Source organism: Lutra lutra, chromosome 16 (assembly GCF_902655055.1).
Source record: "Lutra lutra chromosome 16, mLutLut1.2, whole genome shotgun sequence".
Lineage (NCBI taxonomy): Eukaryota > Metazoa > Chordata > Mammalia > Carnivora > Mustelidae > Lutra > Lutra lutra.
The window spans coordinates 61,040,640-61,067,434 of NC_062293.1; the positions used below are offsets into that span (position 1 = coordinate 61,040,640).

A 26,795-nucleotide genomic window follows, 5' to 3' on the forward strand; every position below is an offset into this window, starting at 1 on the left:
CAGAGAGGCAGGCAGAGAGAGAGGAGGAAGCAGGCTCCCTGCCGAGCAGAAAGCCCGATGTGGGGCTCGAACCCAGGACCTGGGATCATGACCTGAGCCGAAGGCAGTGGCTCAACCCACTGAGCCACCCAGGCGCCCCAGGTCATCACCTCTTATCTTCCCCTCTTTTTTCCGTGGACCGGTGGAAGCTGGTTCCCCTGGTGCAGGGAGCCTGACCTGTTTCTGTTGTGAGCACTTCTTCTCTGCTTCCAGGCTCGTGTCCTGAGAGCTCCCCTCGTTCATTCACGTTCTCTGTCACTTCTCCGTCACGCACGTCCATTCTACTGCAGCCACTCGGGAGGCCGTGGCAGGGAGCTGGGCATGCAGTGCGGGTGCTATGGCTGCAGTGGGCCTCCCCTGTGCGTCCGAAGCCTGTCCCTCACCCAGTGCAGCCTGGAGATCAGTGGGCACAGGGCATTCCGGGAGGACGTGAGCTTCGGACACGGAGGACCTGATGTTGGAAGATCACTTTCTAAATAGAAAAGTAGGTGGTCCTTTTCCAAAGCAAGGAGAAGCCCACCACGAAGCTTTGTCCATAATATGCATTCTGTTGAAGGATTTAAATAGTATTTGTATGTGCATCTCAGTAACTAGAGTAATTGAAGAGTGGGTGTAAAAGTGTTTTTAAATTGAGAAATGTGGAAGAAATTGGTCACGTTAATTTTACTTAAGTTCAGGAGAAGGCTTTTGTCTCTTAAAATAGTTCAAAGTGATGGTAATACATCATTCTTCTAGCGATCAAGCTTATGGGGTTCTCTTGGTGTTTGAGAATCTAGCAGGATGCTCTTATTTATGCTTTCTCTCCAGTAACAAATCCTAGTATGCATATTTTACAGGGAAAAGCTCTTTGACTGGAATGAAAATTTTAAAGATTTTTATTATTTATTTGAGAGAGAGAGAGCACAAGCGGGAGGAGGGGCAGAAGGAGAGGGGGAAGCAGGCTCCCCACTGAGCAGAGGGCCTGATGTGGGGCTCGATGCCGAGACCCTGAGATCATGACCTGAGCCCAAGGTAGACGCTTCACCAACTGAGCCACTCAGGTGCCCCTTGAATGAAAATTAATTAATTAATTAATTTACTTATTAAAGATTTTATTTATTTGACAGAGATCACAAGTAGGCAGAGAGGCAGGCAGAGAGAGGAGGGAGCAGGCTCCCCGCTGAGCAGAGAGCCTGATGTGGGGCTCGATCCCAGGACCCTGAGACCATGACCTGAGGCGAAGGCAGAGGCTTTAACCCACTGAACCATCCAGGCGCCCCTAGAATGAAAATCTAAAAACATTACTCCCCTCCTAATTGTTTCTGCGTAGAGTTCTCAGAAACGTATCCAGTCTTCCATTTTTGAATTGTATTTGTAGAAATTGTTATTAATTAGAAATTATTAATGAGGTCCTTGTCTGTATTTCCATTTCCCCTGTTTGGCCTGACATTCATGAATATGTAGAAACATTCCTTTTTATGATTTTGTGACTAGAAGTCAGTGGCTGAAACAGGGAACAATAAGTCTTCATGTAAGTTACTACAATTTAATACTTGATACATAAATTCAGAGTTTAAAAATCATTTGTGTTTTATGAGCAGCTTCCTGTTTTCACTGAGTTTTAGAAATTTAACAAAGGATATGATTTGTTGTATTTTAAGTAAAATATTTTTTCCTTTTTACTGATTGATTAATAACGTTCTGCGGTTTTGAGTAGTTTGTAGTAATTGGAAATACAGAGTATCCTTTTCTCTTCTGATCTAACATGATTAGCGGCTGCTCGGTCTTCAGAGGAGCCAGAAGCGCTCACAGGCCTGCAGCCTGGATGGTGCGTTTGTGGATACACCGCGTCTGTGTCCTCACTAATGAAGAAACCGTATCCTGCTTGGGGCTCCTCTTAAGTAGATGCGATAATTCATGGCATAGATTTTTTTCTTTTATTGTAGTGACTTTTGTCTTTAGTTTGTGAAGGTTTCCAAGCCAACACGTTTTGAAGGGGCGTATGAAAACAGAAGAACTTGTACGTACACAGGATGGTGATAATTAATGACTCCGGATTAGTGCTGCCAGCAAAGCCATGTGGCACATGGCTGTGTCGGCCCAGTGGGTCATCTGGAGGTTTTTGTTAAATGCCCAGACTCTTTCCTCCCTCAGCATTTGACATTTCAGAGTCAAATATAAATATTTGAAAAGCTCTTTTCACAATAATGGTTTGTCATAAATATGGAAATGTGTTTGAAGAAAATATTTCTCCCACCCCATTTCTTTCTAAATGGTTGAGCAGAATGCGTCCCGTAATAGGTCGGAATGTTTCTGTCAAGAACAGGAGTGTAGATGTTGGTTTCACGTTCCGGACTGCTTGGTCACAGCCAGTTTGTAGTGTTCTGCATCCCCTTGCTTGACCGTCAGTGGGTCCAGTGTGCAGCTCTGTGGTCCCAGAGCCTGTGTCACGGTCTCCACATTTTCCTTCTCTCCCTGATGATTCACCTTCGTTTAGTCTGCATGAAACCTCTTCTACATTTTATGTGAATATTAATCATCCTGTCTAACCAGTAGGTTTGCCACCTTCAGAGTCCCATAGGGAAAAGCAGAATGTCCCATGTGCACCACAGCTGGAAGCTGGCAGTACAGGCATGTGGGGCGATGTGTGTCACATGCACAGCCCATTAAAATTCAGTGCTGGCGCAGGGTTTCTTCTTCTCCAGGTATATGGGGATCAGCGTGTTTCTGTCATTTGTGAGTCCTCGCTGTACCTAATCATGGTGACGTTTCTCTTTATGTCTGTGGGTGTTTTTCTTCCCCAGTGATCTGAAGATAAAGGTTGGGGACAGGCACATCCATGCTCACAAGTTTGTGCTGGCGGCCCGCAGCGACAGCTGGAGTCTGGCTACTTTGTCTTCCACCGAGGAGCTGGACCTATCAGGTGAGCCTCTGACCTGCCTGTGGGGGACGTGTTAGTGCTTCAGTGGAAGTGGGAAACTTTTTTACCAATTGGTGGTGACCATGAGCCGGTTGAGTAATGAGTGAAGTCAGTGGGTCGAACACAGCACGTCTGTGTGATCCCTGATTGTAAGTCCCACATCCGTGGATACCGGCAATATTCTTGTGTCCGTACAAGATAAATGTCCAGAAACTCTTTTCCTATAGTGTTATAAATATGGGAGCATGTGTGGAAGGAAGCGCTTGCTTCTACTCCTAGAACACATTTGGGTGTTCAGTTGCTCAAGATTCCGTCCTGGTTGCCAAGGGCTCCTCCTGCCGTGTGGGGACTGAACGCGGAGGCAGGGTTCCTCCCAAGGACGGAGTCGTCGTCCTCCAGCAGTGAAGGGCGACCACCAGACTTCAGAACTGGAACAACGGCATCGAGCTGTTTGATGTATGACTTAATTGTTTTGTGCCCTATTGTGTAGAATTTGGGTAAATAGGGTGGTAAGTAGACTTTAAAAGAATCACTTTCAAAAGCTTGCTTCAGAATTGCATTTTCATTTAGTACTTAACCTAACTGCTTTTTTAAAACCGAATTTTAAATTTAATTCTTTTATGAATAGTCACGAGAATTATAACACATGGTAAGGCAACTCCCAGGCAGTGGGGTAATGAGTTATTTGCAGATTTTATTTATTATCTGTGAAAATGCTGCAGAATTACATCTTTCTGCAAAAGGTTTGCCAGTTCAGAGGGTGTTGTTTTCCGTGTGCAGTGCTTGGAGCACTGAAACGATTACAGCCGCGTCCTTCCCATGGAGAAGCGGGTTGCATGGGTCGTATCCGGCCAGGGCTCTGCCAACGCCGGTGCAGCGGCTTCACGTCACCGGCGCAGACGCCCCGCATGGGCTGACGGCCGAGCGGTGCTGCGCAGCCCCGGTCGGTGTTCACCGCAGGGGCTCGAGGGGGCAGATGGCGGATGCTTTTCCACCGTGAGTGAACCCCGTCTCTTGAGGATCGTTTCTAGGGTTTAACCTGTGACCTGTAGTTCAGAGTTGCAAACACAATTATCTACGTGTGGATACGCTTGTGCGACAGCGCGTCTGCTTGGGAAACAGTGCGCTGTTGTGCGACGGAAGTCTCCGAGCACAGCTTTCCTTGGGGGCCATTTATCTTCAGCCCCCGTACGGCAGAATGGGGGGACCTTTGAAAGCCCATTCACAAGGGGAATGAGAGGGTCTCAATTTCAGTAGCTGACCAGATAGTTTACAAAGACTAGAAAAGATGATGAGACATGGGAAATAGTCTGCCAAGAAAAAAGTTCAGAACGCATCATCATCTTCGGCTGTCTGTTAAAACGTTATCACAAATTGACAGTCCCAGTGGTCTGAGGCCCGTGGAATTGGTACTCTCGCACACGGCCGGTCATGCTATGAATGGCTCTGAGCGTCTGAGAAAGCAGAGAGCTGAGCTGTACGGGGGTCTTTCTTGGGACCGCATCGTTGGACTGTCGGGCGGATTCTGCCGTAGGTAATTCAGCAGCAAAGGTGATATCAGAGTTTCTTGTGTAATTGTGAAATATTGAATGCAATCAAAATGAGTAAGAATGGAGAACAAGGAAAACCACTTAAGAACACAGGCACTTGCAGTAAGGTATAAAAGGCCTAATTCAAACATTAAAATTTGCTTTTACTTTTTTAGAACATCATAACATTTTTTTAAAAATATTTTATTTATTTAACAGAGAGAGAGATCACAAGTTGGCAGAGAGTCAGGCAGAGAGAGAGGGGGATGCGGGCTCCCCACCGAATGGAGAGCCTGATGTGGGGCTCGATCCCAGGACCCCGAGATCATGACCTGAGCCGAAGGCAGAGGCTTAACCCACCGAACCACCCAGGTGCCCCAGAACATCATAACATTTAAGAGCAGCTTTAACTCAGTGACTGACCCCAAGACTGCATCACTGTGAATCAGGAGATGAGGAAATGTTTAGTTTAAGAAAGTATCATGTTGAGGCGCCTGGTGAGCTCAGTGGGTTAAAGCCTCTGCCTTCGGCTCGGGTCATGATCTCAGGGTCCTGGGATGAGCCCCCATCGGGCTCTCTGCTCAGCAGGAAGCCTGTTTCCCCCTCTCTCTGCTTGCCTCTCTGCCTACTTGTGATCTCTGTCAAATAAATAAAATCCTAAAAAAAAAAAAAGAAATATCATGTTTATGCCTTTAAATGTCCTTGGAGCCCCTGCTGTTGTACATCCCGAGCGTGGTCTGAGCCTGGCTGTGCTGTCGGCTGTCAGAAGTGATCCACAGCGGAGCAGACGTCCTGTGGCTTTGGTGGACGGGGCGCTTACCAAGGTAGCCGATGGTGGAGCCTGTGGCATCATCACTTTATAAGGTTTATCTGTGAAATTTGTCACGGGGCGGAGTTCAGGGAGGTGAGGCGAAGGTAGACCCGTTCCCGTCTGCTGTGTGTTTGACCCGACAGTCCTGCTGCGTCGCCTAGAGTGGCGTGGGTGTGGCTGCCCAGATTGGGTTGTAGCAGCCATGTGTGTGTGTCTGTGGAGCTGCGTGTGTGTTACGCGACAGGCGCTACCCCCTGTGTGGCTGGCAGCGGTTGGAGGGAGCTTGGAAATCGGCTCTTGTAAACAAGCGCGTGAACAGCGCAGAGGCGATGTTTCGGCTTGTTGAGCTTTCCCACGCTAGCCGAGTTGATACCATCCTTCTACGAATATGCGAGTGTTTGTTTCTCAGAGCTCCTCCGTCTGCCACTCAGACTGCGGGTGCTTCCGGGCACTGGGGACGCCGCCGTAAACAAGATTTAAATTCCTGTTTGCACGGAACTTATATTCTTAGATTGGTTTTCCGAGTTCCACATTTTCTTTTGAAGCTCTGGTGTAACGGGTACGAGCGCTTCCCTCATCCCCACGCTGCTCAGAGAGTGCGGTGTGTCGTGTCTGGTCCAGCACGCAGGTCTGACTGTGGGAACGTGTCCGACCCAAACTGAGAAACATTCCATAGCGTCCCTAGACAGTGTCACCCAAGTCCGTGAGGGTCATGGAAGACCAGGCGAGAATCTGTCAGATCCGAGGTTGAGGGCACGGTGAGCGGCGGTGTGGCTTCTGGACCGTCCAGAGGATGTTAATGGGGAGATGGGCGGCGTTCGGAAAGGTCTGCAGTTAGGCGACGCCGCCGTGTCAGTCCCAGTACCCTGGTTTTGCTTTTCGTCCTGTGGCGATGTGAGGCATTAGACAGGAAGGTGAGGGAGGCGTGTCTGGGAACTCTGTCACCTTCTTGTAAGTCTGAAATTGTTCCGAGGCACAAAGATGAAGGACATATAAACGTGCTTTTTATTTTTTTATTGTTTGAACCCTAAAGATGCGTTTGTTGAGATACTGGGTGGCCACCTGGGAAGAGAGAGAGTCTCAGTCTCTCCAGGCCTGTGGGTGAGCTTCTTCGGAAGCGAAACTGCTTGCCTCCGGCGGAGTGACTGGCTTCCTGCCCTCTGGAGTGCTTCTGCGGGAGCGGCCACCCTCCGAGAGGCTCCGCGCGGGCCGTGGCACCTGGACGTGGGGCTCCACGTGTGCCTTCTCTATCAACTGCGCGCCGTGAGGCGTCCGGCTTCCCTGGGGCGAGTCCCGGTCCTGTCAGGCCCTTCCCAAACCCAGAGGGCCCTGTCCTCCCTCCTGTGGCGCCCGGTTGGGAGAGCCGTGTGAAGCCGCCCCCGGAGGCCGCCCTGGGCCTGGGGAGCGAGCAGAGCACACTGGCTGGCGGCCGCTGGGCTGCCCTTAAGGCAAACCCAGCCAGACGGGATCTATCGGGTGCCTGTCAAGTGCTCGCTCCGGGTGGCTCCGCCCTAGTGTCCCATCACGCCGTGTCCTCTGGCTGTGGCTGTGGGAGTCTGGAAGGATGCCCCTCAGCATTCGGTACCCTCCCTGCCCGCGCAGGGCCCCGGTCTCGTCCTCCTTGCAGGCAGACTGAGCTCCGTGTGACTGGAGGTGGTGGAAGTGACAACAGGAGGGCGCCTGTGGGCTCAGTCGGTGAAGCGTCTGCCTGTGGCTGAGGTCCTGGTCCCAGGGTCCCGGGATGGAGCCCCCCATGGGGGGGTGGTCTCTGCTCCGCAGGGAGCCTGCTTCTTCCTCTGCCTGTCGCTCCCCTGCTTGTGCTCTCTCTCTCTGACAAATAAATAAAATCCTAAAAGAAATAAAGAAGTGGCAGCAGTTCCTTTGGAGACAGGTTTGTGGACGCGTGGTGACTTCCTCCCCAGTCCTCTTCGGAGCGGCCAGCTGCCGCGTCCTGCGGTATCCTGCGGCCATCAGCCTCGTGGGCTGCGGCTGGCGGCCCCCACCCCTCGCCAGAGAGTCCCCGGGAGCCTTAGAAGGTCTGTCCCATCTGTGGTAACAGCCCCACTCACTCCTGCTGTTGCTCTTGTGCTTTTCTCACATTTGCTGTGTTAACTTTGTGTTTTGGTGGAAGATGGTCTTTTACTGCCAGGAGCAGCCGTGGTCTAGGGGATCATGGCCTTGGGGACCAGGCTCTGCGCGCCCTGCCCTCATCCCCACACTTGCATCTAGAAGGGCATTTTCAGGCGAGTTCTGTTCTTGCCTCCCTTTCCGTGGATGAGGAAACTGAGGTTTCCCGTGGAACCAGAGTCACTCAAAGCACTCCCTGCTCGCACAGTAGGAAGGATGCGGCCTGCGCTGGGAACCCGGACCCTCGGCTGAAGAATCCGCACCATTAACCCCAGTGTCATGTGGCCTCTTGCTTTCGGTCTCTTTTGTTTCCAACTTCATTGAGATGCAAAGGAAGTGAAATAAATTGCCCAAAGTAAAAGTGTACAGTTTGGTCACTTTTGACCTAATTGCGAAACCACTGCCACGTGGAGTGACAAACAGTTTCACCTCCTTAAAACTTGCCTCCCGTACCTTTGTAACCCATCGCTTTTCCATCCACATGCCAGGCACCCAGTGACTGGCTTCCGTTCCTTATAGGTCAGCTTGCGTTTTCTGAATTTGTGTGAGGACAGACTCACGGAGTGTGTACCACATGTTGCCGGCCTCATTCACGCAGCATATGGATCGTGATGTCTGTCTGCGGTCTCTCTGCCGCGGTTTCAGGGCCCGTTCCCTGTCCCTACTGAGTGGCATCCGCGTGTGCGTGTGCTGTAAGCTGCGGTTTCGGGGACCTGCGGGTGGATGCTTGGTCGATACAAATAGTCTGTGTCTCGACTGGATGTGTTTGTGTGTCTCTGGGGTGAGTACTTAGTGGTGGCTAAGTTTAGTGTTGGGATCTCCCGAAAATGGATGAGATGGAGGTAGCCTGCACACCCCATGAGCAGTGTGCGGAGGAGCTCCGGGGCTCCAGAGCCTTCCTGACCTCGTAGGCACATCACCATGTGAGGGGATGTGGGGTGTGGTGTGGCACTGAGGACCAGTTGTGAGCATTGTCTCGTGTCCTTGGTCGTTTGTGTGGCTTCTTTTGGGACATGCGGGTTCACATCTTTTGCCCTTTGAGAAATTGGGTTGTCTTCTCAGTTTTGGGTTGTACGCATTCCGTATAGAATCTGGATGCAGGTTGCTTGTTTGAAAGCAAGGACTCTGCCTTGCTCCTGGTTGCAGAGGGAGGCAGTGAGGTCTTTCATGACTCTACACCCCTGTGGACTGTAGGCTTTTCATGGACGTGCTTTACCAGCTGGAGGATTCCTAGTGTTTAGAGATGTTCTAGGACGTGGTTTTGAGTTTTGTCCCTTTTTTTTTCTGTCTACTAAAATGATTCTTCAGTTTTTATTCTCCTTTATGCTGTTAATATAGCAAATTACGTAGATTTTTCCAATGTTAAACTAGTTTTGCGTTCCTGGTCTAAACGCCACGTGGTCACTGTGTATTGTCATCTAAGTTGTGGACTTCACAGTTGTTGTTGTTGTTGTTGTTTTAAAGATTTTATTTATTTGTTAGAGAGAGAGAGAAACAGCATGAGAGGGGAGAGGGTCAGAGGGAGAAGCAGGCTCTCCACTGAGCCAGGAGCCCGACGAGGACTCGATCCCAGGACTCCAGGATCATGACCTGAGCTGAAGGCAATCGCTTAACCAGTTGAGCCACCCAGGCGCCCCTGGACTTTGCAGTTTTATTATCCATTTGTTTGTTTATTTATGTAAGATTTTATTTATTTATTTATTTATTTGACAGAGAGCACAAGCAGGGGGAGCTGCAGGCAGAGGGAGAAGCAGACTCCACACCAAGCAGAGAGCCCGATGCGGGACTTGATCCCAGGACCCTGAGATCGTGACCCGAGCTGAAGGCAGAACTTAACCGACTGAGCCACCCATGCACCCTGGATTATTTATTTTTGATCTTCTGTTTTAAGACAAGGGTTTAAAGTCCCATGTTTCCCTCTAAGCACTGCTCTAGCTGTATCTTGCAGACTCTGTCCTGTTGTCATTTCGGTCCGGGTATGTTCTGATTTTCTTTGTGATTTCTTTGACCCATGAATGATTTGGAAGCATGTTGCTCAGTTTCCACATGTTTGGGGTTTTCCTCTATCACGGCTAATTTCTTTTCTTTTTCTTCTTTTCTTTTTTTGAATGAGAGAGAGAGAGCAAGGCATGCACATGATGGAGGGTGGGAGGGACAGTGGGACAGGGAGAGAGAATCTTAAGCAGGCTCCACACCCAGCGCAGAGCCTGATGGGGCTCTGGATCTCACGACCCTGAGATCGTGACCTGAGCCGAAACCGACTGAGACACCCAGCGCCCAGGACTAATTTCTAATTTAATTCCATTATTATCAAAAAACATGCTTTTTATGACTTTGATCGTTTTAGATTTATTGAGACTTGTTCTGCTGCTCCGTGTATGATAGTCTGTCTTGGTGAGCGTAAGTGCATGCACTTGAGAAGAAAGTGTGTTCTGCGGTTGTTGGAGATGGCGCTTCTTACGTGTCCTTTAGGTCAAGGTGTTTGGTGATGGTGTTCAGACCTTCTGTGTGTTTTCTTCTTCTCTTGTGTCCAGTTCTGTCAGTGCCTTGAAGGTGGGTGTTAATATCTCCTGTAGTTTGGGGATTGTCAGTGTCTTCCTTCAGTTCTGTTCATTTTTGCTTCATGGGTTTTGGGCCTTGTCATTATACACATATACGACTTCCAGATGAAGTGTGGCTTTTATCATTTTGAAATGCTAAAGTTTATTTCTGCTGGTGCTGTAGGTCTTGAAGTCTGTTTCTGACAGGAGATCGTCCCTGCGGCCTCCCGCACTTACTGTTTGTCTTTGTTTGCTGTCACTGGATGTGTATCTTTCTGTTCAGACGTGTCCCCTGTGGGCAGCATATATGGAGGTCTTGCTGTGCTGTCTCTTCTGTCTCAGCGGAGGGCTTACACCGCCAACATTTAATGTGGTTACGTCTGTAATGAAGGTACCTTTTTTTTTTTTTTTTTCTATTTGACCCAGGTTTTTTCTCTTTTCTGGGCTTCTCTCTTTCTTGCCTTCTTTTGGATAATTTGGATATTTAGTATTCCATTTAGAGTTTTTAAAAGACTTATTTATTTTTAGTGACAGAGTGCACGCGTGCATAGTGGGAGGGCAGAGGGAGAAGGAGAGTGTCTTCAGCAGACCCCACACTGGGTTCCGGTTCCGCACAGGCCTGGGTCTCAGGAGCAGAGGTGACAACGTAAGCCAGAACCAGGAGTTGGCAGCTCATGGACTGTGCCATGCAGGTGCGCCCCCACCCCCTCACGTATCTCTTTAAGGATTGGTTTATTTGCAAAGAGAACTCCCTGCAGATGTACTGACTGCTTGCTGCCCTCTCTTCGTGCCATGTTCGTGGTGGGTTGCGGGCAGAGTTCCTCAAATTCTCTGTTCTGGGAGCCGTACTGTGTTTTGGGCTCGAATTCTCTGTTCTGGGAGCCGTACTGTGCACTGCGGGGTACTTAACCCGCCAGACGCTGAGAGCACGCCCCGTTCTGCCGCCCAGAAGCACTGCTGGACGCCGCGAGGGCTTGCTTGGGAGGCAGGACGGGCCCTGGCTGAGAACTGCCGTGGGGATCATACACGTGCCGCCCACTTTCTGCAGAGGGTCTACAGTGTGTCCGTCGCTGTGGTCTGTCTGTACTCGGCGGCTGCGTCGGTCTGGCCCGTTCCCGCTTCCACCACGGCCCTTTAGGGTAGAGCCTTACACACGTTCGTGGGTGTCCCTGGAAAATCCCACCTACATGGCCGCTCGTGCTTCCGCAAACTGAACAGGGTTCAAAAGTCCTTCACATTTACTCAGATATTCCTCTTTCTTTACTTCTTCCTTCATTTGTCAAGATGCGCGCTTCCCTCTCGTATCCTCGCTTCTTCCTGAAGAACGTCCTCCAGCATTTCTCGTAGACCAGCTCTGGGAGTGGCAGACTCCTTTCCCTCCTCGGAGGGCCTCTTATTTCACCATCATGTCTACAGGATATTTTCCCCGGTTACAGACACTGGAGTGGGCAGCTCTCTTTTCTGAAGGAACTTTAAAAATGTTCAACTTTGTTTTGGCCTCTGTGGTTTCTTCTGAGAAATCAACAGTCATGGTGATCTTTTGCCTGTACGTAATGGTCCTTTCTCTGTAGTTGCTTTCAAGTCTTTTTATTTTATTTTATTTTAAAATTTTTGATCGTAGTAAAATATGTGTAACATAAAATTTACCGTCTTAAACATGTTAAATTGTTGACTAGCGTTAAGTGTGTTCACACTGCTGTCAGGTAATCTCCGTAAGTCTTTAATTTTGCAACACTCAGACTCCTTACCCATTAAACAACTCCTGTTTCTCCCCGTATCTGGTTCCTGACAGCTACCGTTGTGCCTTCTGTTCCTATGAATTCGACGACCTTCATTTCCTCGTGTACGTGGAATCATACAGAATCTGCCCTTTTGTGTTTGGCTTATTTCACTTCGCACTCGGTCCTCAGGGTTCATCCATGTAGCAAGTGTCAGAATTTCCTCCCCCCCGCCCTTGCTTTTTTTGTTTTTTTGTTTTGTTTAAGATTGATTTATTTGGCGGGGGAGGGACAGAGGAAGAGGGAGAGAGAGAATCTCGAGCAGACTCTGCGCCGAGGGCAGAGCCCGGCATGGGTCCAGGTCCAGATGGAAGCAAAATCAAGGGTCAGGTGCTGAGCTGGCTGTGCCACCCAGGTGCCCAGCATTGTCTTCCTGTCGAAGGCCAACTGATACACCACCATCTGCATAAACCGCGTCACGTTTATCCATTCCTCCACCGGCGGGTACTTGGGTTGCTTCTACGTCTTGGCTGTTGTGAGTGATGCTTCTGTGAACGTGGGTGTGTGATATCTCTTCAGGATCCTGCTTTCAGTTTTTTGGATACATACCCAGAAGCGGAATTGCTGGGTCACATGATAATTCCATTTTTCATTTTTTGAGGAACTCTCATACTGTTTTCCATAGGGACTGTACCATTTTACATTTCCACAACCAGTGTACAAGGGTTCCACTTTCTTTACACCCTCACCAACACTTGTGATTTTCTGTTTGTCTGATAGTACCCTTCTAGTGGGTGTGAAGTGATCAGGACTGTGTTTAGGGTTAGTTTGTAGCAGTTTGATTATTAGGTGTTGAGGTGTAAATTTTATTCTCGCTTGGAGTTACTTGATCTTAAATCTAAAACTTCATGTCTGTCATCAGATCTGGAATGTTGTTGACCGTCATTTCTTCAAATATTTTTCTTTCTTGATGCCTTTATTCTGTACCCCCCCCCTTTTTAAAAAGATTTTATTTATTTATTTGACAGAGATCACAAGTAGGCAGAGAGACAGGCAGAGAGAGAGGGGGAAGCAGGCTCCCCGCTGAGTAGAAAGCCCGATGCAGGGCTCAATCCCAGGACCCTGAGATCATGACCTGAGCCAAACGCAGAGGCTTTAACCCACGGAACCACCCAGGTGTCTATTCTCTCCTTTTGAGACTCTGGTGACACAGATGCTGGACCTTTGTTTCTATCCCACAACTCTCCCCAAAGCTCTTATTTCCCTCCCAATCTTGTTTTTCTCTCTGTTCTTCAGATAGGATAATTTCTGTTGGTCTGTCCTTGCTGACTTTTTCTGCTGCTATTTTCTTTCTGCTGTTGAGCCCATTGAGTTTTTAGTATACAACATACTATACAATATACAATATATTGTGTTCTTCATTCTGTCATTTCCATTTGTTCCTTTTTTAGTTTATATGCTGAAAATTTCTCAAATTTTATATATGTTTTCCTTTGCCTTCTGGAGCATAGTTACACCAGATGCTTTCATGTGTTTGATTAAGTTCAGTATCTGGTCATCTTGGGTTTAAAATTTATTGTCATTTGCCTTGAGAAATGGCCATATTTTCCTGATTTTTTTCTACATCAGTGAATTTGGATTGTATAGTGGATTATGTTTTGTAGACTCTGGGTCCTGTATCATCCTCTAGAAAATACTGGATCTCTTTAGATTCAGACTGAAGGTTGCTTCCCCTTCTGTGGGTAGTGGTTCGAACATCCCTGCAGCTCTTGAAGCTGGGCTGGGGCTCCTCCGCACCCGAGTAGCTCCGAGGTGAGCTGGAGCCTGTACAGGCTCATTCAGGACACGTGAAGAGGTCTCCCTTGCTCTTCAGCTACCCTGGACCCCCCTTCTGGGTACCCGTGTATAGGAAGGTGGAGTTTTTGTTAGAGGGTGAGGCATGCATGGTCGGCATAGCAGTGTGGATCGCTGACTGGGGTCTCTCCTCAGGCTGAAGCCATAGGGGAAAAAATGGGGCAACTCAGCCAGACCATTCCTTCTTCGAGTTCTCCCTTCTACAATTCAGCTACTGTTGTGTACTTTTTAGAATCCCCGGGTGGTTGTTTTTCAGTGCTCTGTCTGATTTTTCAGCTGTAATCAATTGAAATGGGATGGGTCGTCACCCCGCTGGGGCAGACCTAGAGACTGTCCTTTTGTTCATTTTTGACAAAGGGATGATTTAGAAGTATGGTTTGGGCTTTATTTTTATTTCCAGGAAGTTCTAGTTAAGGGTGCATCCTTGAAATGAATAAAGAGCATGCTTTTACTGATAAAAGATGCCATCTGTCACAGTGTTTTAATTTCATGAATCAAAAACTTTTGTGTAAAGTAAATGAAGAAAAGAGGTGAGTTAAACCAGAGTCATAGTAGGATATTCAAAATACTTTTCCCGGTTTTTAAGATTAAATATGGGATTTAAATAACAAAATTGATTTCCTCAGTCTGCTTCATTCAATGGCTCATTGCCCACCGATCAGTTTATTCCCGTTCTTTCCACATGTCTTATAAAACATTTTTTTAAAAATCAAAACAACAACAAAAAACCTGGCCACATAGAAAAATCGCAAGTTCTCTACACAGCGCGGCTCTGCGCATCCTGGATTGCTGTGAGGTCAAGTTGGGTGTCTTTGTCTTTTGATCCCTGCAGTCATGGAGTTTTGCCAGCTTGTGTGCTGGGCCTGCCGGGGGGGCGGCTGCCTCTCACCGCAGGTGTACCACACAGGTTGTGGAGGCCGACCGGATTCACTTCTCAGAGTCCACTCCTTTGTGTCTCCTCCTGGTTTACAGGCTCTGGAATTGGAGATCCACTGGTGTGAGTAATTTGGTAGCAAGAGACTGCATGGTTCGCCTAAGAGCACACGCCTCCTCCTGGCTCAGTGCTCTCTGCCCAGCCGGTACCCGTGGCTGCTCAGTCAGAGTCTCACAATGAATTTATTTTCAGCGTAGTTTGGAGATGAAAGGAGGAGTCAAGGCAGGAGTGGGAGTGCTTGGAGATCACATGAACTTTGCTGCATTTGAAATTTTGAGGGCTCCCAGGAAATCCCTGCTGATCATGGTTTTTAAGAAAATTATTTAGGTTTTGGGGTGCCTGGGTGACTCAGTGGGTTAAGCTTCTGCCTTCAGCTCAGGTCTTGATCTCAGGGTCCTGGGATCGAGCCCCGCATCGGGCTCTCTGCTTGGCGGGGAGCCTTCTCCCCTCTCTTCTCTCTGCCTGCCTGTGATCTCTGTCAAATAAATAAAACTTAAAAAGAAAATTATTTAGGTTTTGGTTTATCTGTTGTCAAGTTTATTGATTTGGATAATTGAGGGAGGATTTATTAAAGGAAACCCACCAGATTTTAAAACAGAATCGGTGTTGCCTGGGTGGCTCATTTGGTCAAGCATCCGACTCTTAATTTCAGTTCAAGTCATGATCCCGGGGTCTTGGGATCAAGCCCTACATCAGGCTCCATGCTGGGTGTGAAGCCTGCTTCACAGTCTCTTGTTTCCTTCTCCCTCTATCCCTCCTCCTCTTAAAAAAAAACACAAAAACAGGGAAATAAAAAATAAGCCCAAAGAAAAATTAGTTATAGATCCTAGCAGGGTTAATATTTTAGTATATACGTCCTTCCAGTGTCTAAACAGACAGATAGACAGGTCACTTGTCTGGGTCATTCGGTGGAGCTTGTGGTTCTTGGCCTAGGATTCATGACTTTGAGCCCCAAGTTGAATGTAGAGATTATTGGGGAAAAAGCAAGCAAACTAGACTGATGGTTGGTCTGTTTTTGGCCTTACCACCCTGAAAGTTCTCAGTGTTGTCTGATCTTAGAAGCTAAACGAGGTTGGACCTGGTTACTGTTTGGATGGGAGACAGACACCGAGCTCTGTGCATGTGCGTGTGTGTGTGTGTGTTTGTGTGTGTGTGTGTACACACATGTGAGTACACACACACAATCTCAAAAAACAAAGATAATTAAAACATGCATTTTTAGCCTTTTTTTTTTAAACCTGTTATATAGTTTGTATCTTTTTAGGTTAATTATTCAGATCTAAGTAATTTTAATTGATGCAGAATTTTCCACTGTGAGTATATACTATATTATTAGCTTACCAGTATTGGACTTAAGATTTTTGTTCCAGTTTTTGTTGCTGAAAACAATACTGTCTGTATGGTGAGTAACATAACACAATAAAAACAAAAACAAAAAAGCAATACTCTTGACTGTCGTAGTATATATATTTCTCTGTACTTGTTCCATTATTAGGCTGATAATCTACATGTGTAATTGCTGTGTAAGAGGTTACGTACTTTTTAGGAATCTTTGAGAGACAAAAAAAAATGTCTTCTAGTTTTGTGTTTGTAGTTACTGGTAAGGTTTACTGAGCATTTTTAGTTATCTTTGTGAATTACCATTCGTATCCGTTGCCCATTTTCCCATTAGTTGTCCAGGTTTTAATGCTTATTTGTAAGGTCTTTTCATTGGAATGTAAACTCATCATATATTCAAAATATTTTCACCCAATTTATTTGATTTACATCTTTTTTTTTTTTTTTTTTTAAGAGAGAGGTGGGTAGGGAAGGGGATAGGGAGAGGGAGAGAGAGAATCTTAAGCAGGCTCCATGCCAGTGGGGGCTTGCTCGCACGACCCTGGGGTCCTGACCTGAGCTGGACTCCGGAACCAGATGCAGAACCGCCTGAGCTCCCGGCCCCGCTGGACTTGCTTCCTCGGTAGTTCAGTGTCTGCACTTAAGGCATCTGTGAAGCTTGGTCTGGGTCCGACGCCGCCCAGGGTGCTTCGCTGCTGTTCCCAGTGCTACATGGCGCTATACCCAGACTGGGAGCCTCATTCTCAGCGTCTCTCTTTCCCCACCAGATGCCGACCCTGCAGTGACAAGGGCGATGCTGCGCTGGGTGTACACGGACGAGCTGCAGTTCCGGGAAGACGACGCGTTCCTGACGGAGCTGATGAAGCTGGCGAACCGGTTTCAGCTGCAGCTCCTCAGGGAGAGGCAAGTCGCGGCTGTCCCCAGAGCCCCTCAGGCCGGTGGCTGGGCTGGGACCTAGCCGAGCGCTGCTGCTGACGGAGGGGACTGCGCCGTGGCGGGGACGGGGCTTTCCCTCCCTTGCTTGGTGTGATTTGGCCAGAGCTTTTCGGTATTCTCTTTCCTTTCACTGATTTTTTTTTTAAACCCGGGCTTGTGTATTTGTGAGCTGATAAATGAGTATGAGCCGCTTCGGATGATGTGCCCAGACCCCAGCTTTCCCTCCAGTGCCACTTCCTGGGACAGTCGTCTTGCTTTGTGGTGTGATACACGTCCTTGCGGAAGTCCTCAGTCAGATTCTTCTCGTTAGAAGCTCGTTCATGCGGCTCGCAGACAGCATTCCCGAGTTCTTTCTTCATTGGTTACTGCTTTCTGGGTCCCCACGGAGGCAGCCTGCTGGGTTTTGTTAATACTGCGTTATCTCTGTTGCTCCCCCATGTTGGCCGTCCAGAGCAACAGAAAGCACAGTGTCACCGTATGATGTCATGCAGATGCCCTTTGGTTTCTGTGGGGGGTGCGGCCAGCTGTCGGTGGGCAGCGTGGCTGTGGGGTGTCTTTCACGTCACTTGCTGATCTCTTATATCCCATCGGGTGCTGCAGGAGTGGCTCGTCTCGTGGGTGAGTGAAGGGTGATTTCAGCCCCTGCTGTGTTGCCCTCAGAGGGCCTGGAGCTGCTCCCTGTCTCCACCGAGGGGCGGGCGTCGGCCAGCCCCTACCCCATAAATGCGTGTGCGGGCTCCTCCCGCGGCCCTGTGATGGAGGTCAGCCCCAGTGCATTTTGATATCTAAATCCAATATTAAAAAAACCCCAAACAGGTCTGCGATAGGTAGGCACATACTGTATTCGGTTAGCAAAGCTAACTTGACCGTGGAGGCCTTTGGTTTGGGTGAGTGAGTGAACCATCTGGGTGAGTTGAGAATGATTTTAATTAGATTGAATATGATTTGTGTCTTTTCTTTTCCAAATTTCCTGAGCTTTTTTCCATTGACCTTGTCAAACTTGTTTGTAAATTAAATAGCTTTGATAAAAATGCCCTGGGGTTGGAGTAGTTTAGGTAATTGTAATCTGTGTAATGGATTCTTTAATTAAAATGTTTATTGACTGGTTAGGCTTCTTAACCATCAGCATTATCAGATGCTCCATTTTGTGCTGTTGCGTGTGGGTATTAAATTGTTATTTGTCCTGGTGGGGCTGGAGGGCACCCAGGAGTGGGGGTTCAGGGGTGGAGGTGGGCAGATGTCGGCTCTTGATAGGTCGCAGGGCGCCCACTGCTGCGGGCAGGAGGGTGTAGTGTGTGCACATCCGAGACAGCGTAGGGCTCTGTCCATGGGAAGTGTTGCTTCTGTGCGTATGTTGGGATCTCAGAGGTTTGGGAATGCTTCACCAGTTTGATGAAAAGGAAGTTTTTGGTAAGTATTATCAGAAAGATACTTTTTTAAAAGAAGAACTAAGAGTAAATGCTAAAAATTGACAGTTAGGATAATAATTGTTTTCCTGCTTATAAAATATAAGCTCAGTGTATGGCAGTTGGAAAACATTGAATAATACAGGAAAAAAACCCTAAGTCACATTCAGCCAGCTAATGTTTTGTTGTTTCTCTTGTCAGTACTCCTATTCTCGCACATGGGAGTGATACTGAAACTAGATAGAGTTCATGAGATGGTTAATTCTTGCTTGATTTTGCACGTTTTTTTAAAAAAGATTTTATTTATTTATTTGACCGAGAGAGAGAGAGATCACAAGGAGGCAGAGAGGCAGGCAGAGGCAGAGGGGAAAGCAGGCTCCCCACTGAGCAGAGAGCCCGATGTGGGGCTCAATCCCAGGACCGAGACCGTGACCTGAGCCGAAGGCAGAGGCTTAACCTACTGAGCCACCCAGGTGCTCCTTGATTTTGTACTGTGAAAATTGTTTTTGTACATCTATATCCTTTTAGTGCTTTAAAATTAAAAACATGTATTCACAACAGAATCCCTTCAGAGGAAAGTTAGTCTGTCTTGCTACTGTTGAAAAAGACGATAAGAACTAAGAATCTGGGGCACCTGGGTGGCTCAGTGCATTAAAGCCTCTGCCCTCGGCTCAGGTCATGGTCCCAGGTCCTGGGATCGAGCCCCGCATTGGGCTCTCTGCTCAGCAGGGAGCCTGCGTCCTCCTCTCTCTATCTGCCTGCCTCTCTGCCTACTTGTGATCTCTGTCAAATAAATAAATAAAATCTTTTAAAAAATAAAAGAACTAAGAATCTGAACTTTTAAATAAGATAACATGTTCTTCCGTGTAACCGTAACGTGAGTGTACATTGGTGTTCCGTGAACCACGTCGGTTACCAGTTGCGGGCTTGCCGGAGGATGAACGGCAGCCCGGGGGCCCCAGAGTGAGGTGAAAGTGAAGTGTCTGCCACTGGTGACGAAACACCTGTCTTCAGGAAACACATTCCAGGATCTTGGTACGGGTGTCATTCGGCAGCAGAAAGGAGAAGGGGATTTGTCTGTACAAGTGCTGTGCAGGGGGCTCTGCAGACGTGGGTCAGTGGTCCCTGAGGTGGGACGGTGGGATGGATGCGCCTGGGTTTCGGCGCTGCACACTTGAGAAGTTTCACCGTGCCAGCAGAGGACCCCTCTCCCCAGACGCTCTGGTCTCATAGCCGGTCACGGTCACTTGGTGGACTGTGGCTCAGAAGCAAGGACTGGTGTTCGTTACAGTTACTTTCTGAGGTGCCTTTGGATTGACAAGTGCCCTGTGGGTGGCGCTTCCTTACACCACGGCACCTATGCTGCTTAGAAACCAAGAACCTAGGTATCCCTCTCGGAACGCAGTGGGTGCCCGCCCTGACTGCTGGATGGGGAGAAGTCAGCAAGATTGTCACAGGGAGCTCTGCTCATTCTTCTCAGGGCCTTGTTACGACGCCTCCTTCCTCCCCCATCTCCCTCCCTCGCGCGTGGCCTTTCTCCACCTCTGTGAGCTGCCCCTCACCTGCTCAGATGGAGACTTATCTGCCGGCTCGCACGTGTTCTCACTGCAGTACAAACCAGCCCTTGTGGTAAGCGCTGCTGCTGCTGCTGCTGCCTTGAGAAGGCCCCCAACCTGACAGGCACAGCAGCCACGCATGCATGCCTTGCAGGGCTCTTAGCTCCCTTTGTCTTGAAAAACGCGTGGGGATCCTCTGTTACTGTGTGCAGCAGGAGGCAAGAGGCACGGGGCTGGGGGCGATCCGTGGACCTCCATCCAGTTCTTTCTTCCCGCACAGTGCAGTGCTCTCAGTGCCGTTCTGCCCCCGTGATTAGAAGAGGGTTTCTGTGGCAGCTGCAGGACAGACGAAGCCACGGTAGGGTGCCAGGCCTCGGTGATGCCCTTGGAGGGCCTCACTTGTACGCAGATGTGCAGGCAACCGGTGGAAGGATGGTGCCGCTGGCCTCTTTCCCCCCAGTCCAAGTCCTGCAGAGGCTCCCCGCAGCCTCCCGGAGTTTGGAGTCGACTTCCCAGTGCTGCATCTCCTGGGCCAGGGTGTGTGTCAGCTTTGTGCCAATAGGGGCCTGCCGGCCTGGGTGACATACTGGGTGCTTTTTTATTAGTGGATGTGAGAGCCTTGTGGTGGTGGTGCTTGGTAGCAGGCTGTTTGGACGTCTGTGCAGCCAGTTTTTCAGTCTGGTGTACTCTGTAAATCAAGTGAGGGACGTATGTGTTATACACAGTGGGCGTATTGTACGTACTGTAGTTGCACTGCAGGTGTAGTGAGGGTGCACCGTGTGTGTCCTACAGGTGTAGTGTTTGTATACTGCGGGTGTAGTGTGTGTATACTGTGTGTACCGTGTGTACTGCAGGCATAGTATGTGTACTGTGGGCATAGTGTTGTGTACTGAGGGCATAGTGTGTGTACTGCGGGCATAGTGTGTGTGTACTGCGGGCTTAGTGTGTGTGTACTGCGGGTGTAGTGTGTGTATACTGCGGGCGTAGTGTGTGTGTATTGCGGGTGTAGTGTGTATACTGCAGGCGTAGTGTGTGTGTGTACCGCGGGCGTAGTGTGTGCGTGCTGTGGGCGTAGTGTGTGCATGCCGTGGGCGTAGTGTGTATGTACCGTGGGCGTAGTGTGTGTACTGCGGGCATAGTGTGTGTGCCGCGGGCATAGTATGTGTGTACCATGGGCTTAGTGTGTGTGTACCGCGGGCATAGTGTGTGTACGCGAGCATAGTGTGTGTGTACCGCGGGCATAGTATGTGTACTGCGGGCATAGTGTGTGTGTACTGCGGGTGTAGTGTGTGTGTACTGCGGGTGTAGTGTGTATACTGTGGGTATGGTGTGTGTACTGCGGGCGTAGTGTGTGTGCTGCGGGCAATAGTGTGTGTGTACTGTGGGCTTAGTGTGTGTGTACTGTGGGCGTAGTGTGTGAATACTGCGGGCATAGTGTGTGTACTGTGGGCGTAGTGTGTGTGCTGCGGGCATAGTGTGTATGTACTGCGGGCATACTGTGCTACGGGCGTAGTGTGTGTGTACTGTGGGCATAGTGTGTGTGCTGCGGGCGTAGTGTGTGTGTACTACGGGCGTAGTGTGTGTGTACTGCGGGCGTAGTGTGTGTGTACTGCGGGCGTAGTGTGTGTACTGTGGGCGTAGTGTGTGTGTAGGCGTAGTGTGTGTACACTGCGGGCGTAGTGTGTGTATACTGCGGGCGTAGTGTGTGTATACTGCGGGCATAGTGTGTGTACTGTGGGTGTAGTGTGTGTGCTGCGGGCGTAGTTTGTGTGTACTGTGGGTGTAGTTTGTGTGTACTGCGGGCGTAGTGTGTGTGTACTGCGGGCGTAGTGTGTGTGTACTGCGGCATACTGTGCTACGGGCGTAGTGTGTGTGTACTGTGGGCATAGTGTGTGTGTACTGCGGGCGTAGTCTGTGTGTACTGTGGGCATAGTGTGTGTGTACTGCGGGTGTAGTGTGTGTGTACTGTGGGCGTAGTTTGTGTGTACTGCGGGCGTAGTGTGTGTGTACTGCGGGCATACTGTGCTACGGGCGTAGTGTGTGTGTACTGTGGGCATAGTGTGTGTGCTGCAGGCATAGTGTGTGTGTACTGTGGGCGTAGTGTGTGTACACTGGGCGTAGTGTGTGTACACTGGGCGTAGTGTGTGTACACTGCGGGCGTAGTGTGTGTACTGCGGGCGTAATGTGTGTACTGTGGGCATAGTGTGTGTGCTGCGGGTGTAGTGTGTGTATACTGTGGGTGTAGTGTGTGTATACTGGGTGTGTACTGTGGGTTCACTGTGTACTACGTGTATCCTGTGGGTGTACCGCAGGTTCACTCTGGGTGTTACGGGTAAAACTCGGTTGTCTCTCCACATTTCTTTAGTCGGCGTTTACAAGTCAGCTTTATCGAGTGATAATTCCCATCCCATACAGTTCGCCGTGGGAGGACTTATCGGGGATGTGGATTTACTGAGGCGTGTGTAGAGCCTCCTCTCGGAAGCTGCTTTGAAGCCTCGCAGGTGGAAACTGCACATGTGTCCTGTACAGTTACATATTAAAGGAGTGAATTTGACCTGTAATGTGTTTGGTTTTGTAGGTGCTTGTGTGTGATTAATGGGGTTCGGGGAATCACGTGTCAGTTGGGGTTATGTTTCATGTGTCTATTTAGAGGTTATTTTGATTCTGACCCGAATGGCCCATGTGGTATGATGCTAGTCTTGTACTTTTAAATACGGTAGCTCAGCCGTGAATTCACCCTGACTCCCCTGCCTGCTCACACGTTGGCGTCGCTGGGTTAGACCACCAGTACTCTGCTCACGGCCTCGGTTTGCCCATTGATGAATCTGTTTGTCCTGAAGACACTGTTCACCATTAATTTCTCTTGCAGATGTGAAAAGAGCGTCATGTCTCTGGTGAACGTCAGGAACTGTATCCGCTTCTATCAGACTGCGGAGGAGCTGGGCGCCGGCACGCTGATGAACTATTGTGCGGAAATTATCGCCAGCCACTGGGTGAGTGCGAGGCGGAGGGGTGTGAGCACAGCATGCACGTGGCAAGCCGGAGACCTGGGCTCGGGCCTGCTTCTGTGGAATGTTCTTCTCTGCCTCCTGCTTGCGTTAGATGACTGGAGAGATTCTTCTGGGCTCTGACGCCTCCTGATTGCAGAGTAGAGAGGCAGGAGGTCATTCAGGTTAAGAAATAGGCTTAGAACGATGGGACCCCTGCCTGCGTCCTCTGTCCGCAGAAGCTGCCCGCAGGCCTCGGGCGCTCGGCAGTGCTGTTTCCGGGCGGCTCCGGCTCTGTGGCATGGGTGGGGGGAGCATCCTTAAGTTTTGATTTGCCCTGCCTCAGAAGTGTTTGTCATAGAGAACGTTTTGGCATTTCTTTGTTGTGTTCTTTGCATTTTTTTTTTTTTAAAGATTTTATTTATTTGTCAGAGAGAGAGGGAGAGAGAGCAAGCACAGGCAGACAGAATGGCAGGCAGAGGCAGAGGGAGAAGCAGGCTCCTGCTGAGCAAGGAGCCCGATGCGGGACTCGATCCCAGGACACTGGAATCATGACCTGAGCCGAAGGCAGCTGCTTAACCAACTGAGCCACCCAGGTGTCCCTGTTCTTTGCATTTTTAAAAGAATCACGCCTAGGGCTATGTTTTATGAGCTCGTTTCTGCTCATGGTTCTGTGCTAAACAGTATTGTGAGGAAAGGTGTCTAAAATAATAGGGTTGCGAAGAATTGAGACAGAAGTGGTGCTCTTTCTGCTACGATATATAGAAATTTAGAGGTTTGCGGTAGTGGAGACCGCCTGTGATTGGCGGGGACTCCCCTCTGGAAATCCTGATGAACTCTGAGCTCTCATCTTTGTAGGGGTATGGACGGCATTCCCCCCGGAGGGCTCCTGGCAGCATCCTGGGTGGGGGTCAGGGTTGCTGTCCTGTGTCTGGAAGGCATGGCGGGGTGCAGTGGATGGTTCCGGCCCCGGGTCCCGGCTTGGACACTTACTCCCCGTGCGAACCGGAGCAAGAGTTCCTGAGCCCCTTCATGCTGTCCGTCCTTCTGTGTCATCCAGAGAGGGGGCTTTACGAGCCCTCGTAAAGAAGGGACAGAAACGTTCCGAGGGATTCTTCATGAACGTCTGTTGTCGCTACTGCTGACGTGTCAGGTCTGCTCTGCTTTCCACTGTCCTGCCCTCAGGACGACCTGCGGAAGGAGGACTTCAGTAGCATGGGCGCCCAGCTGCTGTACAAGATGATCAAGTCCAAGACCGAGTACCCATTGCACAAGGCGATCAGAGTAGAGAGAGAGGATGTGGTCTTCCTGTATCTAATCGAGATGGACTCACAGGTACTGTTGTGCTTTTCCCCAAACCGAACCTGCTTGTTTTTCTTTAAAATGTACCTCACTCCTCCAGACCTTCACTGGCATGGTCTCTCATGTACCTGTGTCTGTGCAGTCTGAGCTTTTCCTCTGATGCTCCTGAAAACCCTTCCAGCCTTGGCCCGTTGGCCGTTTCCAACATGGCTTCCACGTGTATAGGTCATTGCTGGAGCAGTACCTGACTTCCAGGTGCCAAAACCTGCTTCAGTTTTCTTTTGCTGCTGTAAGAAATTGCCACAAACCGGGGCGCCTGGGTGGCTCAGTGGGTTAAGCCGCTGCCTTCGGCTCAGGTCATGATCTCGGAGTCCTGGGATCGAGCCCCGCATCGGGCTCTCTGCTCTCTCGGGGAGCCTGCTTCCTCCTCTCTCTCTGCCTGCCTCTCTGCCTGCTTGTGATCTCTCTGTCAAATTAAAAAAAAAAAAAAAAGAAATTGCCACAAACCTAAGGGCTGAAATCAGCGCGGACGGGTCATCTTGCAGTGTTTTTGGTTGGGAGTCCAGGGCGGACCCATCTACGTTTCGGGAGGCAGCAGGGTGGGGTCCTTCCTGGAGGCTGGCGGAGAGAATCCCTTTCCCGATGGGTCGGCGCCGTGGCAGAGTTTACTTCCTTGTGGTTACAGGACAAGTGTCCGCATTTTCTTGCTGGTTCTCAGCTGGGGGCTCTTCTGGGCCTCCGGAAGCCACCACATTGCTCCCTCTTCTGGCCGGGATGGTGCATTAAGTCCTCGCGTCCTGTCTCTCTGACCTGCTCTTCTGCTTCCCTCTGTCCCTTCTAAGGACACGTGTGACCAGCTGTGTCCCTCCTGGATAACCCAGGATGCATTCCCTCAAGGTCCTTAACCTTAATGACCTCTGCAAAGTCTCTTTTGTTGGGGATTATGGCACAGGCTCCAGGGACTAGGACAGCGACATCTTCAGGGGCTATCACTCTGTTGACCCAGTGAAGAAATGCATTGCTCCTGACAGAGGGGAGCATAGCGTGTTTGTCCTGGGTGTCTGGTGTCCAGGGAGTCATCACGCTGTGTGGGGAATTTGATACTAAGCCACAGTCTTTTATGAAAATGTTAGCTGTTCGCTGTCGGGCTGTGACCCTCAGCCCTGGCCTTTGTGCTCCCACAGCAGTGTGTCTATTTCTGTTTTGGTCCTGTACTGTCTTCCATGGTGTTTGTGTCTGCTCTGGGATCCCCGTTAATTCTTTGTTCCGTGGGAGGCTTGTGCCTGAGAGAAGTTCGTGAATTTATTGGGACTTGGAGAGTATACAGTGTTAGAGCACTAAATTCGGTATTTATATAAAAAGATGGTATGTTAGAGTCCAACTGGGAGAGATTAAAATCAGTTGTATTCGCTACTGGCTGGGCGCTAATTTACAAATTTGTGTGTGCAGCTCCCTGGAAAGCTGAACGAAGTGGACCATAACGGAGACCTGGCTCTAGATCTTGCCCTGTCACGACGACTGGAGAGTATCGCCACCACGCTGGTTAACCACAAGGCTGACGTGGACATGCTCGACAGGAACGGCTGGAGCTTGTTGCATAAAGGAATCCAGAGGGGTAGGAAGAAGTGGTATACCTTGTCTTCTTCTCTGCGAGCAATTTTTACTTTCATTTGGGTAATTCTCGAAGATGCTTTGACCCTTGGCACACACTGAAAAGCCTTTTCCGGCTGCACATGATGAGAATCTGTGGTCGGCGGGTAGGTGGACCCAGGGCCCGCGCCGTGTTCTTAGGCTCTTGTGGGGTCAGCAGTGCCCCTGGAGGAAGGGCCAGGGAGAGGGCACCTCCAGAAGGACGTTGAAGCTGTACGCCATGGACGTGCATCACTCTCTTGAGGACTTGTGGCAGGAGAACTTTACTTGTATCAGGGACTGTGAGAGGGAAAGGATCAAAACCACGCACTTCTAGACACGCTCTTGGCTTCAGAATTTTCAGTGGACGGGTTAGGCTTCTGTCCTGGCAGAGTGATGCAGCTTCATTTTGTTCTCGGGAGGTTCTGGAATTGTAGCTGTATTGGGAGTATGTTCATAGTGAGAAGAATATGGAAGTGATAGAATTAAGGTCAAAACATTTTCATCTTGATGCTACAAGGGAAAAAGGTACTAGTCTCTTTTGTTTTATTTTTCCCATGGCCTTATTGATTCTTAAGTCCCAAACAGGTCCTGCTTGCATCTACTTCGCAGTAGTCGCGTCTAACAGGGTGAGGAGCGGTCTGGAGGCAGCGTTCCAGCACGGAGGGACGGCTCTCCCGACTGCCAGAAGCTTTGACTTGTAGATGACCTGAGTGAAGTACTTGGCTACGGCCACTCTTCTGTTTACGCGCGGACGGCAGAGGCAGAGCGCACTGATCTCTGCACATCCGAGCCCTGTGCACTCCCCCCTGCGGTCATGCGACCATCATGACTGCGCTCTGGTACCATGCTCTTTTTGTGCCGTTACACCATCGTTCTTACGTTTGCTCTTGCCATTCATACGCATGTTCTGTTGCTCACAAGTTGCTCCTGGATGGTGGAATGTAGTCACTTCACATACGGGCCTGTGGCAGCTGTGGCTTTGCTCTTTTTGGGCAAAGGTTTTAGTAAAAATATCCCTCAGAGCCATGTGTCAGTGTTAAGCTTCTTGGCTGGCGGAGAGGAAAATGTTGCTCATCAGCGGGAAGGAGCTCCTTGGAGAGGATGTCAGCGCTGAGAGCAGGCGTGTTTCCCGGGTGGCGCTCTGCACTGTGTGCAGCCGTTGGGCACTTGGTGCACCGGGCACATGT

General features: G+C 49.6%; 1 protein-coding gene across 1 annotated transcript in view; it reads left to right on the forward strand.

Annotated features, from left to right (window-relative positions):
* Window positions 1-26,795, forward strand: part of ANKFY1 (ankyrin repeat and FYVE domain containing 1) — a 74,596-nt gene that overhangs the window by 18,157 nt on the left and 29,644 nt on the right. The window contains exons 3-7 of the mRNA XM_047709275.1: window positions 2,823-2,941; window positions 16,557-16,692; window positions 22,557-22,680; window positions 23,860-24,009; window positions 25,426-25,591. Coding sequence (XP_047565231.1) covers window positions 2,823-2,941; window positions 16,557-16,692; window positions 22,557-22,680; window positions 23,860-24,009; window positions 25,426-25,591 — 695 coding nt within the window. The remainder of the gene's footprint in view (window positions 1-2,822; window positions 2,942-16,556; window positions 16,693-22,556; window positions 22,681-23,859; window positions 24,010-25,425; window positions 25,592-26,795) is intronic.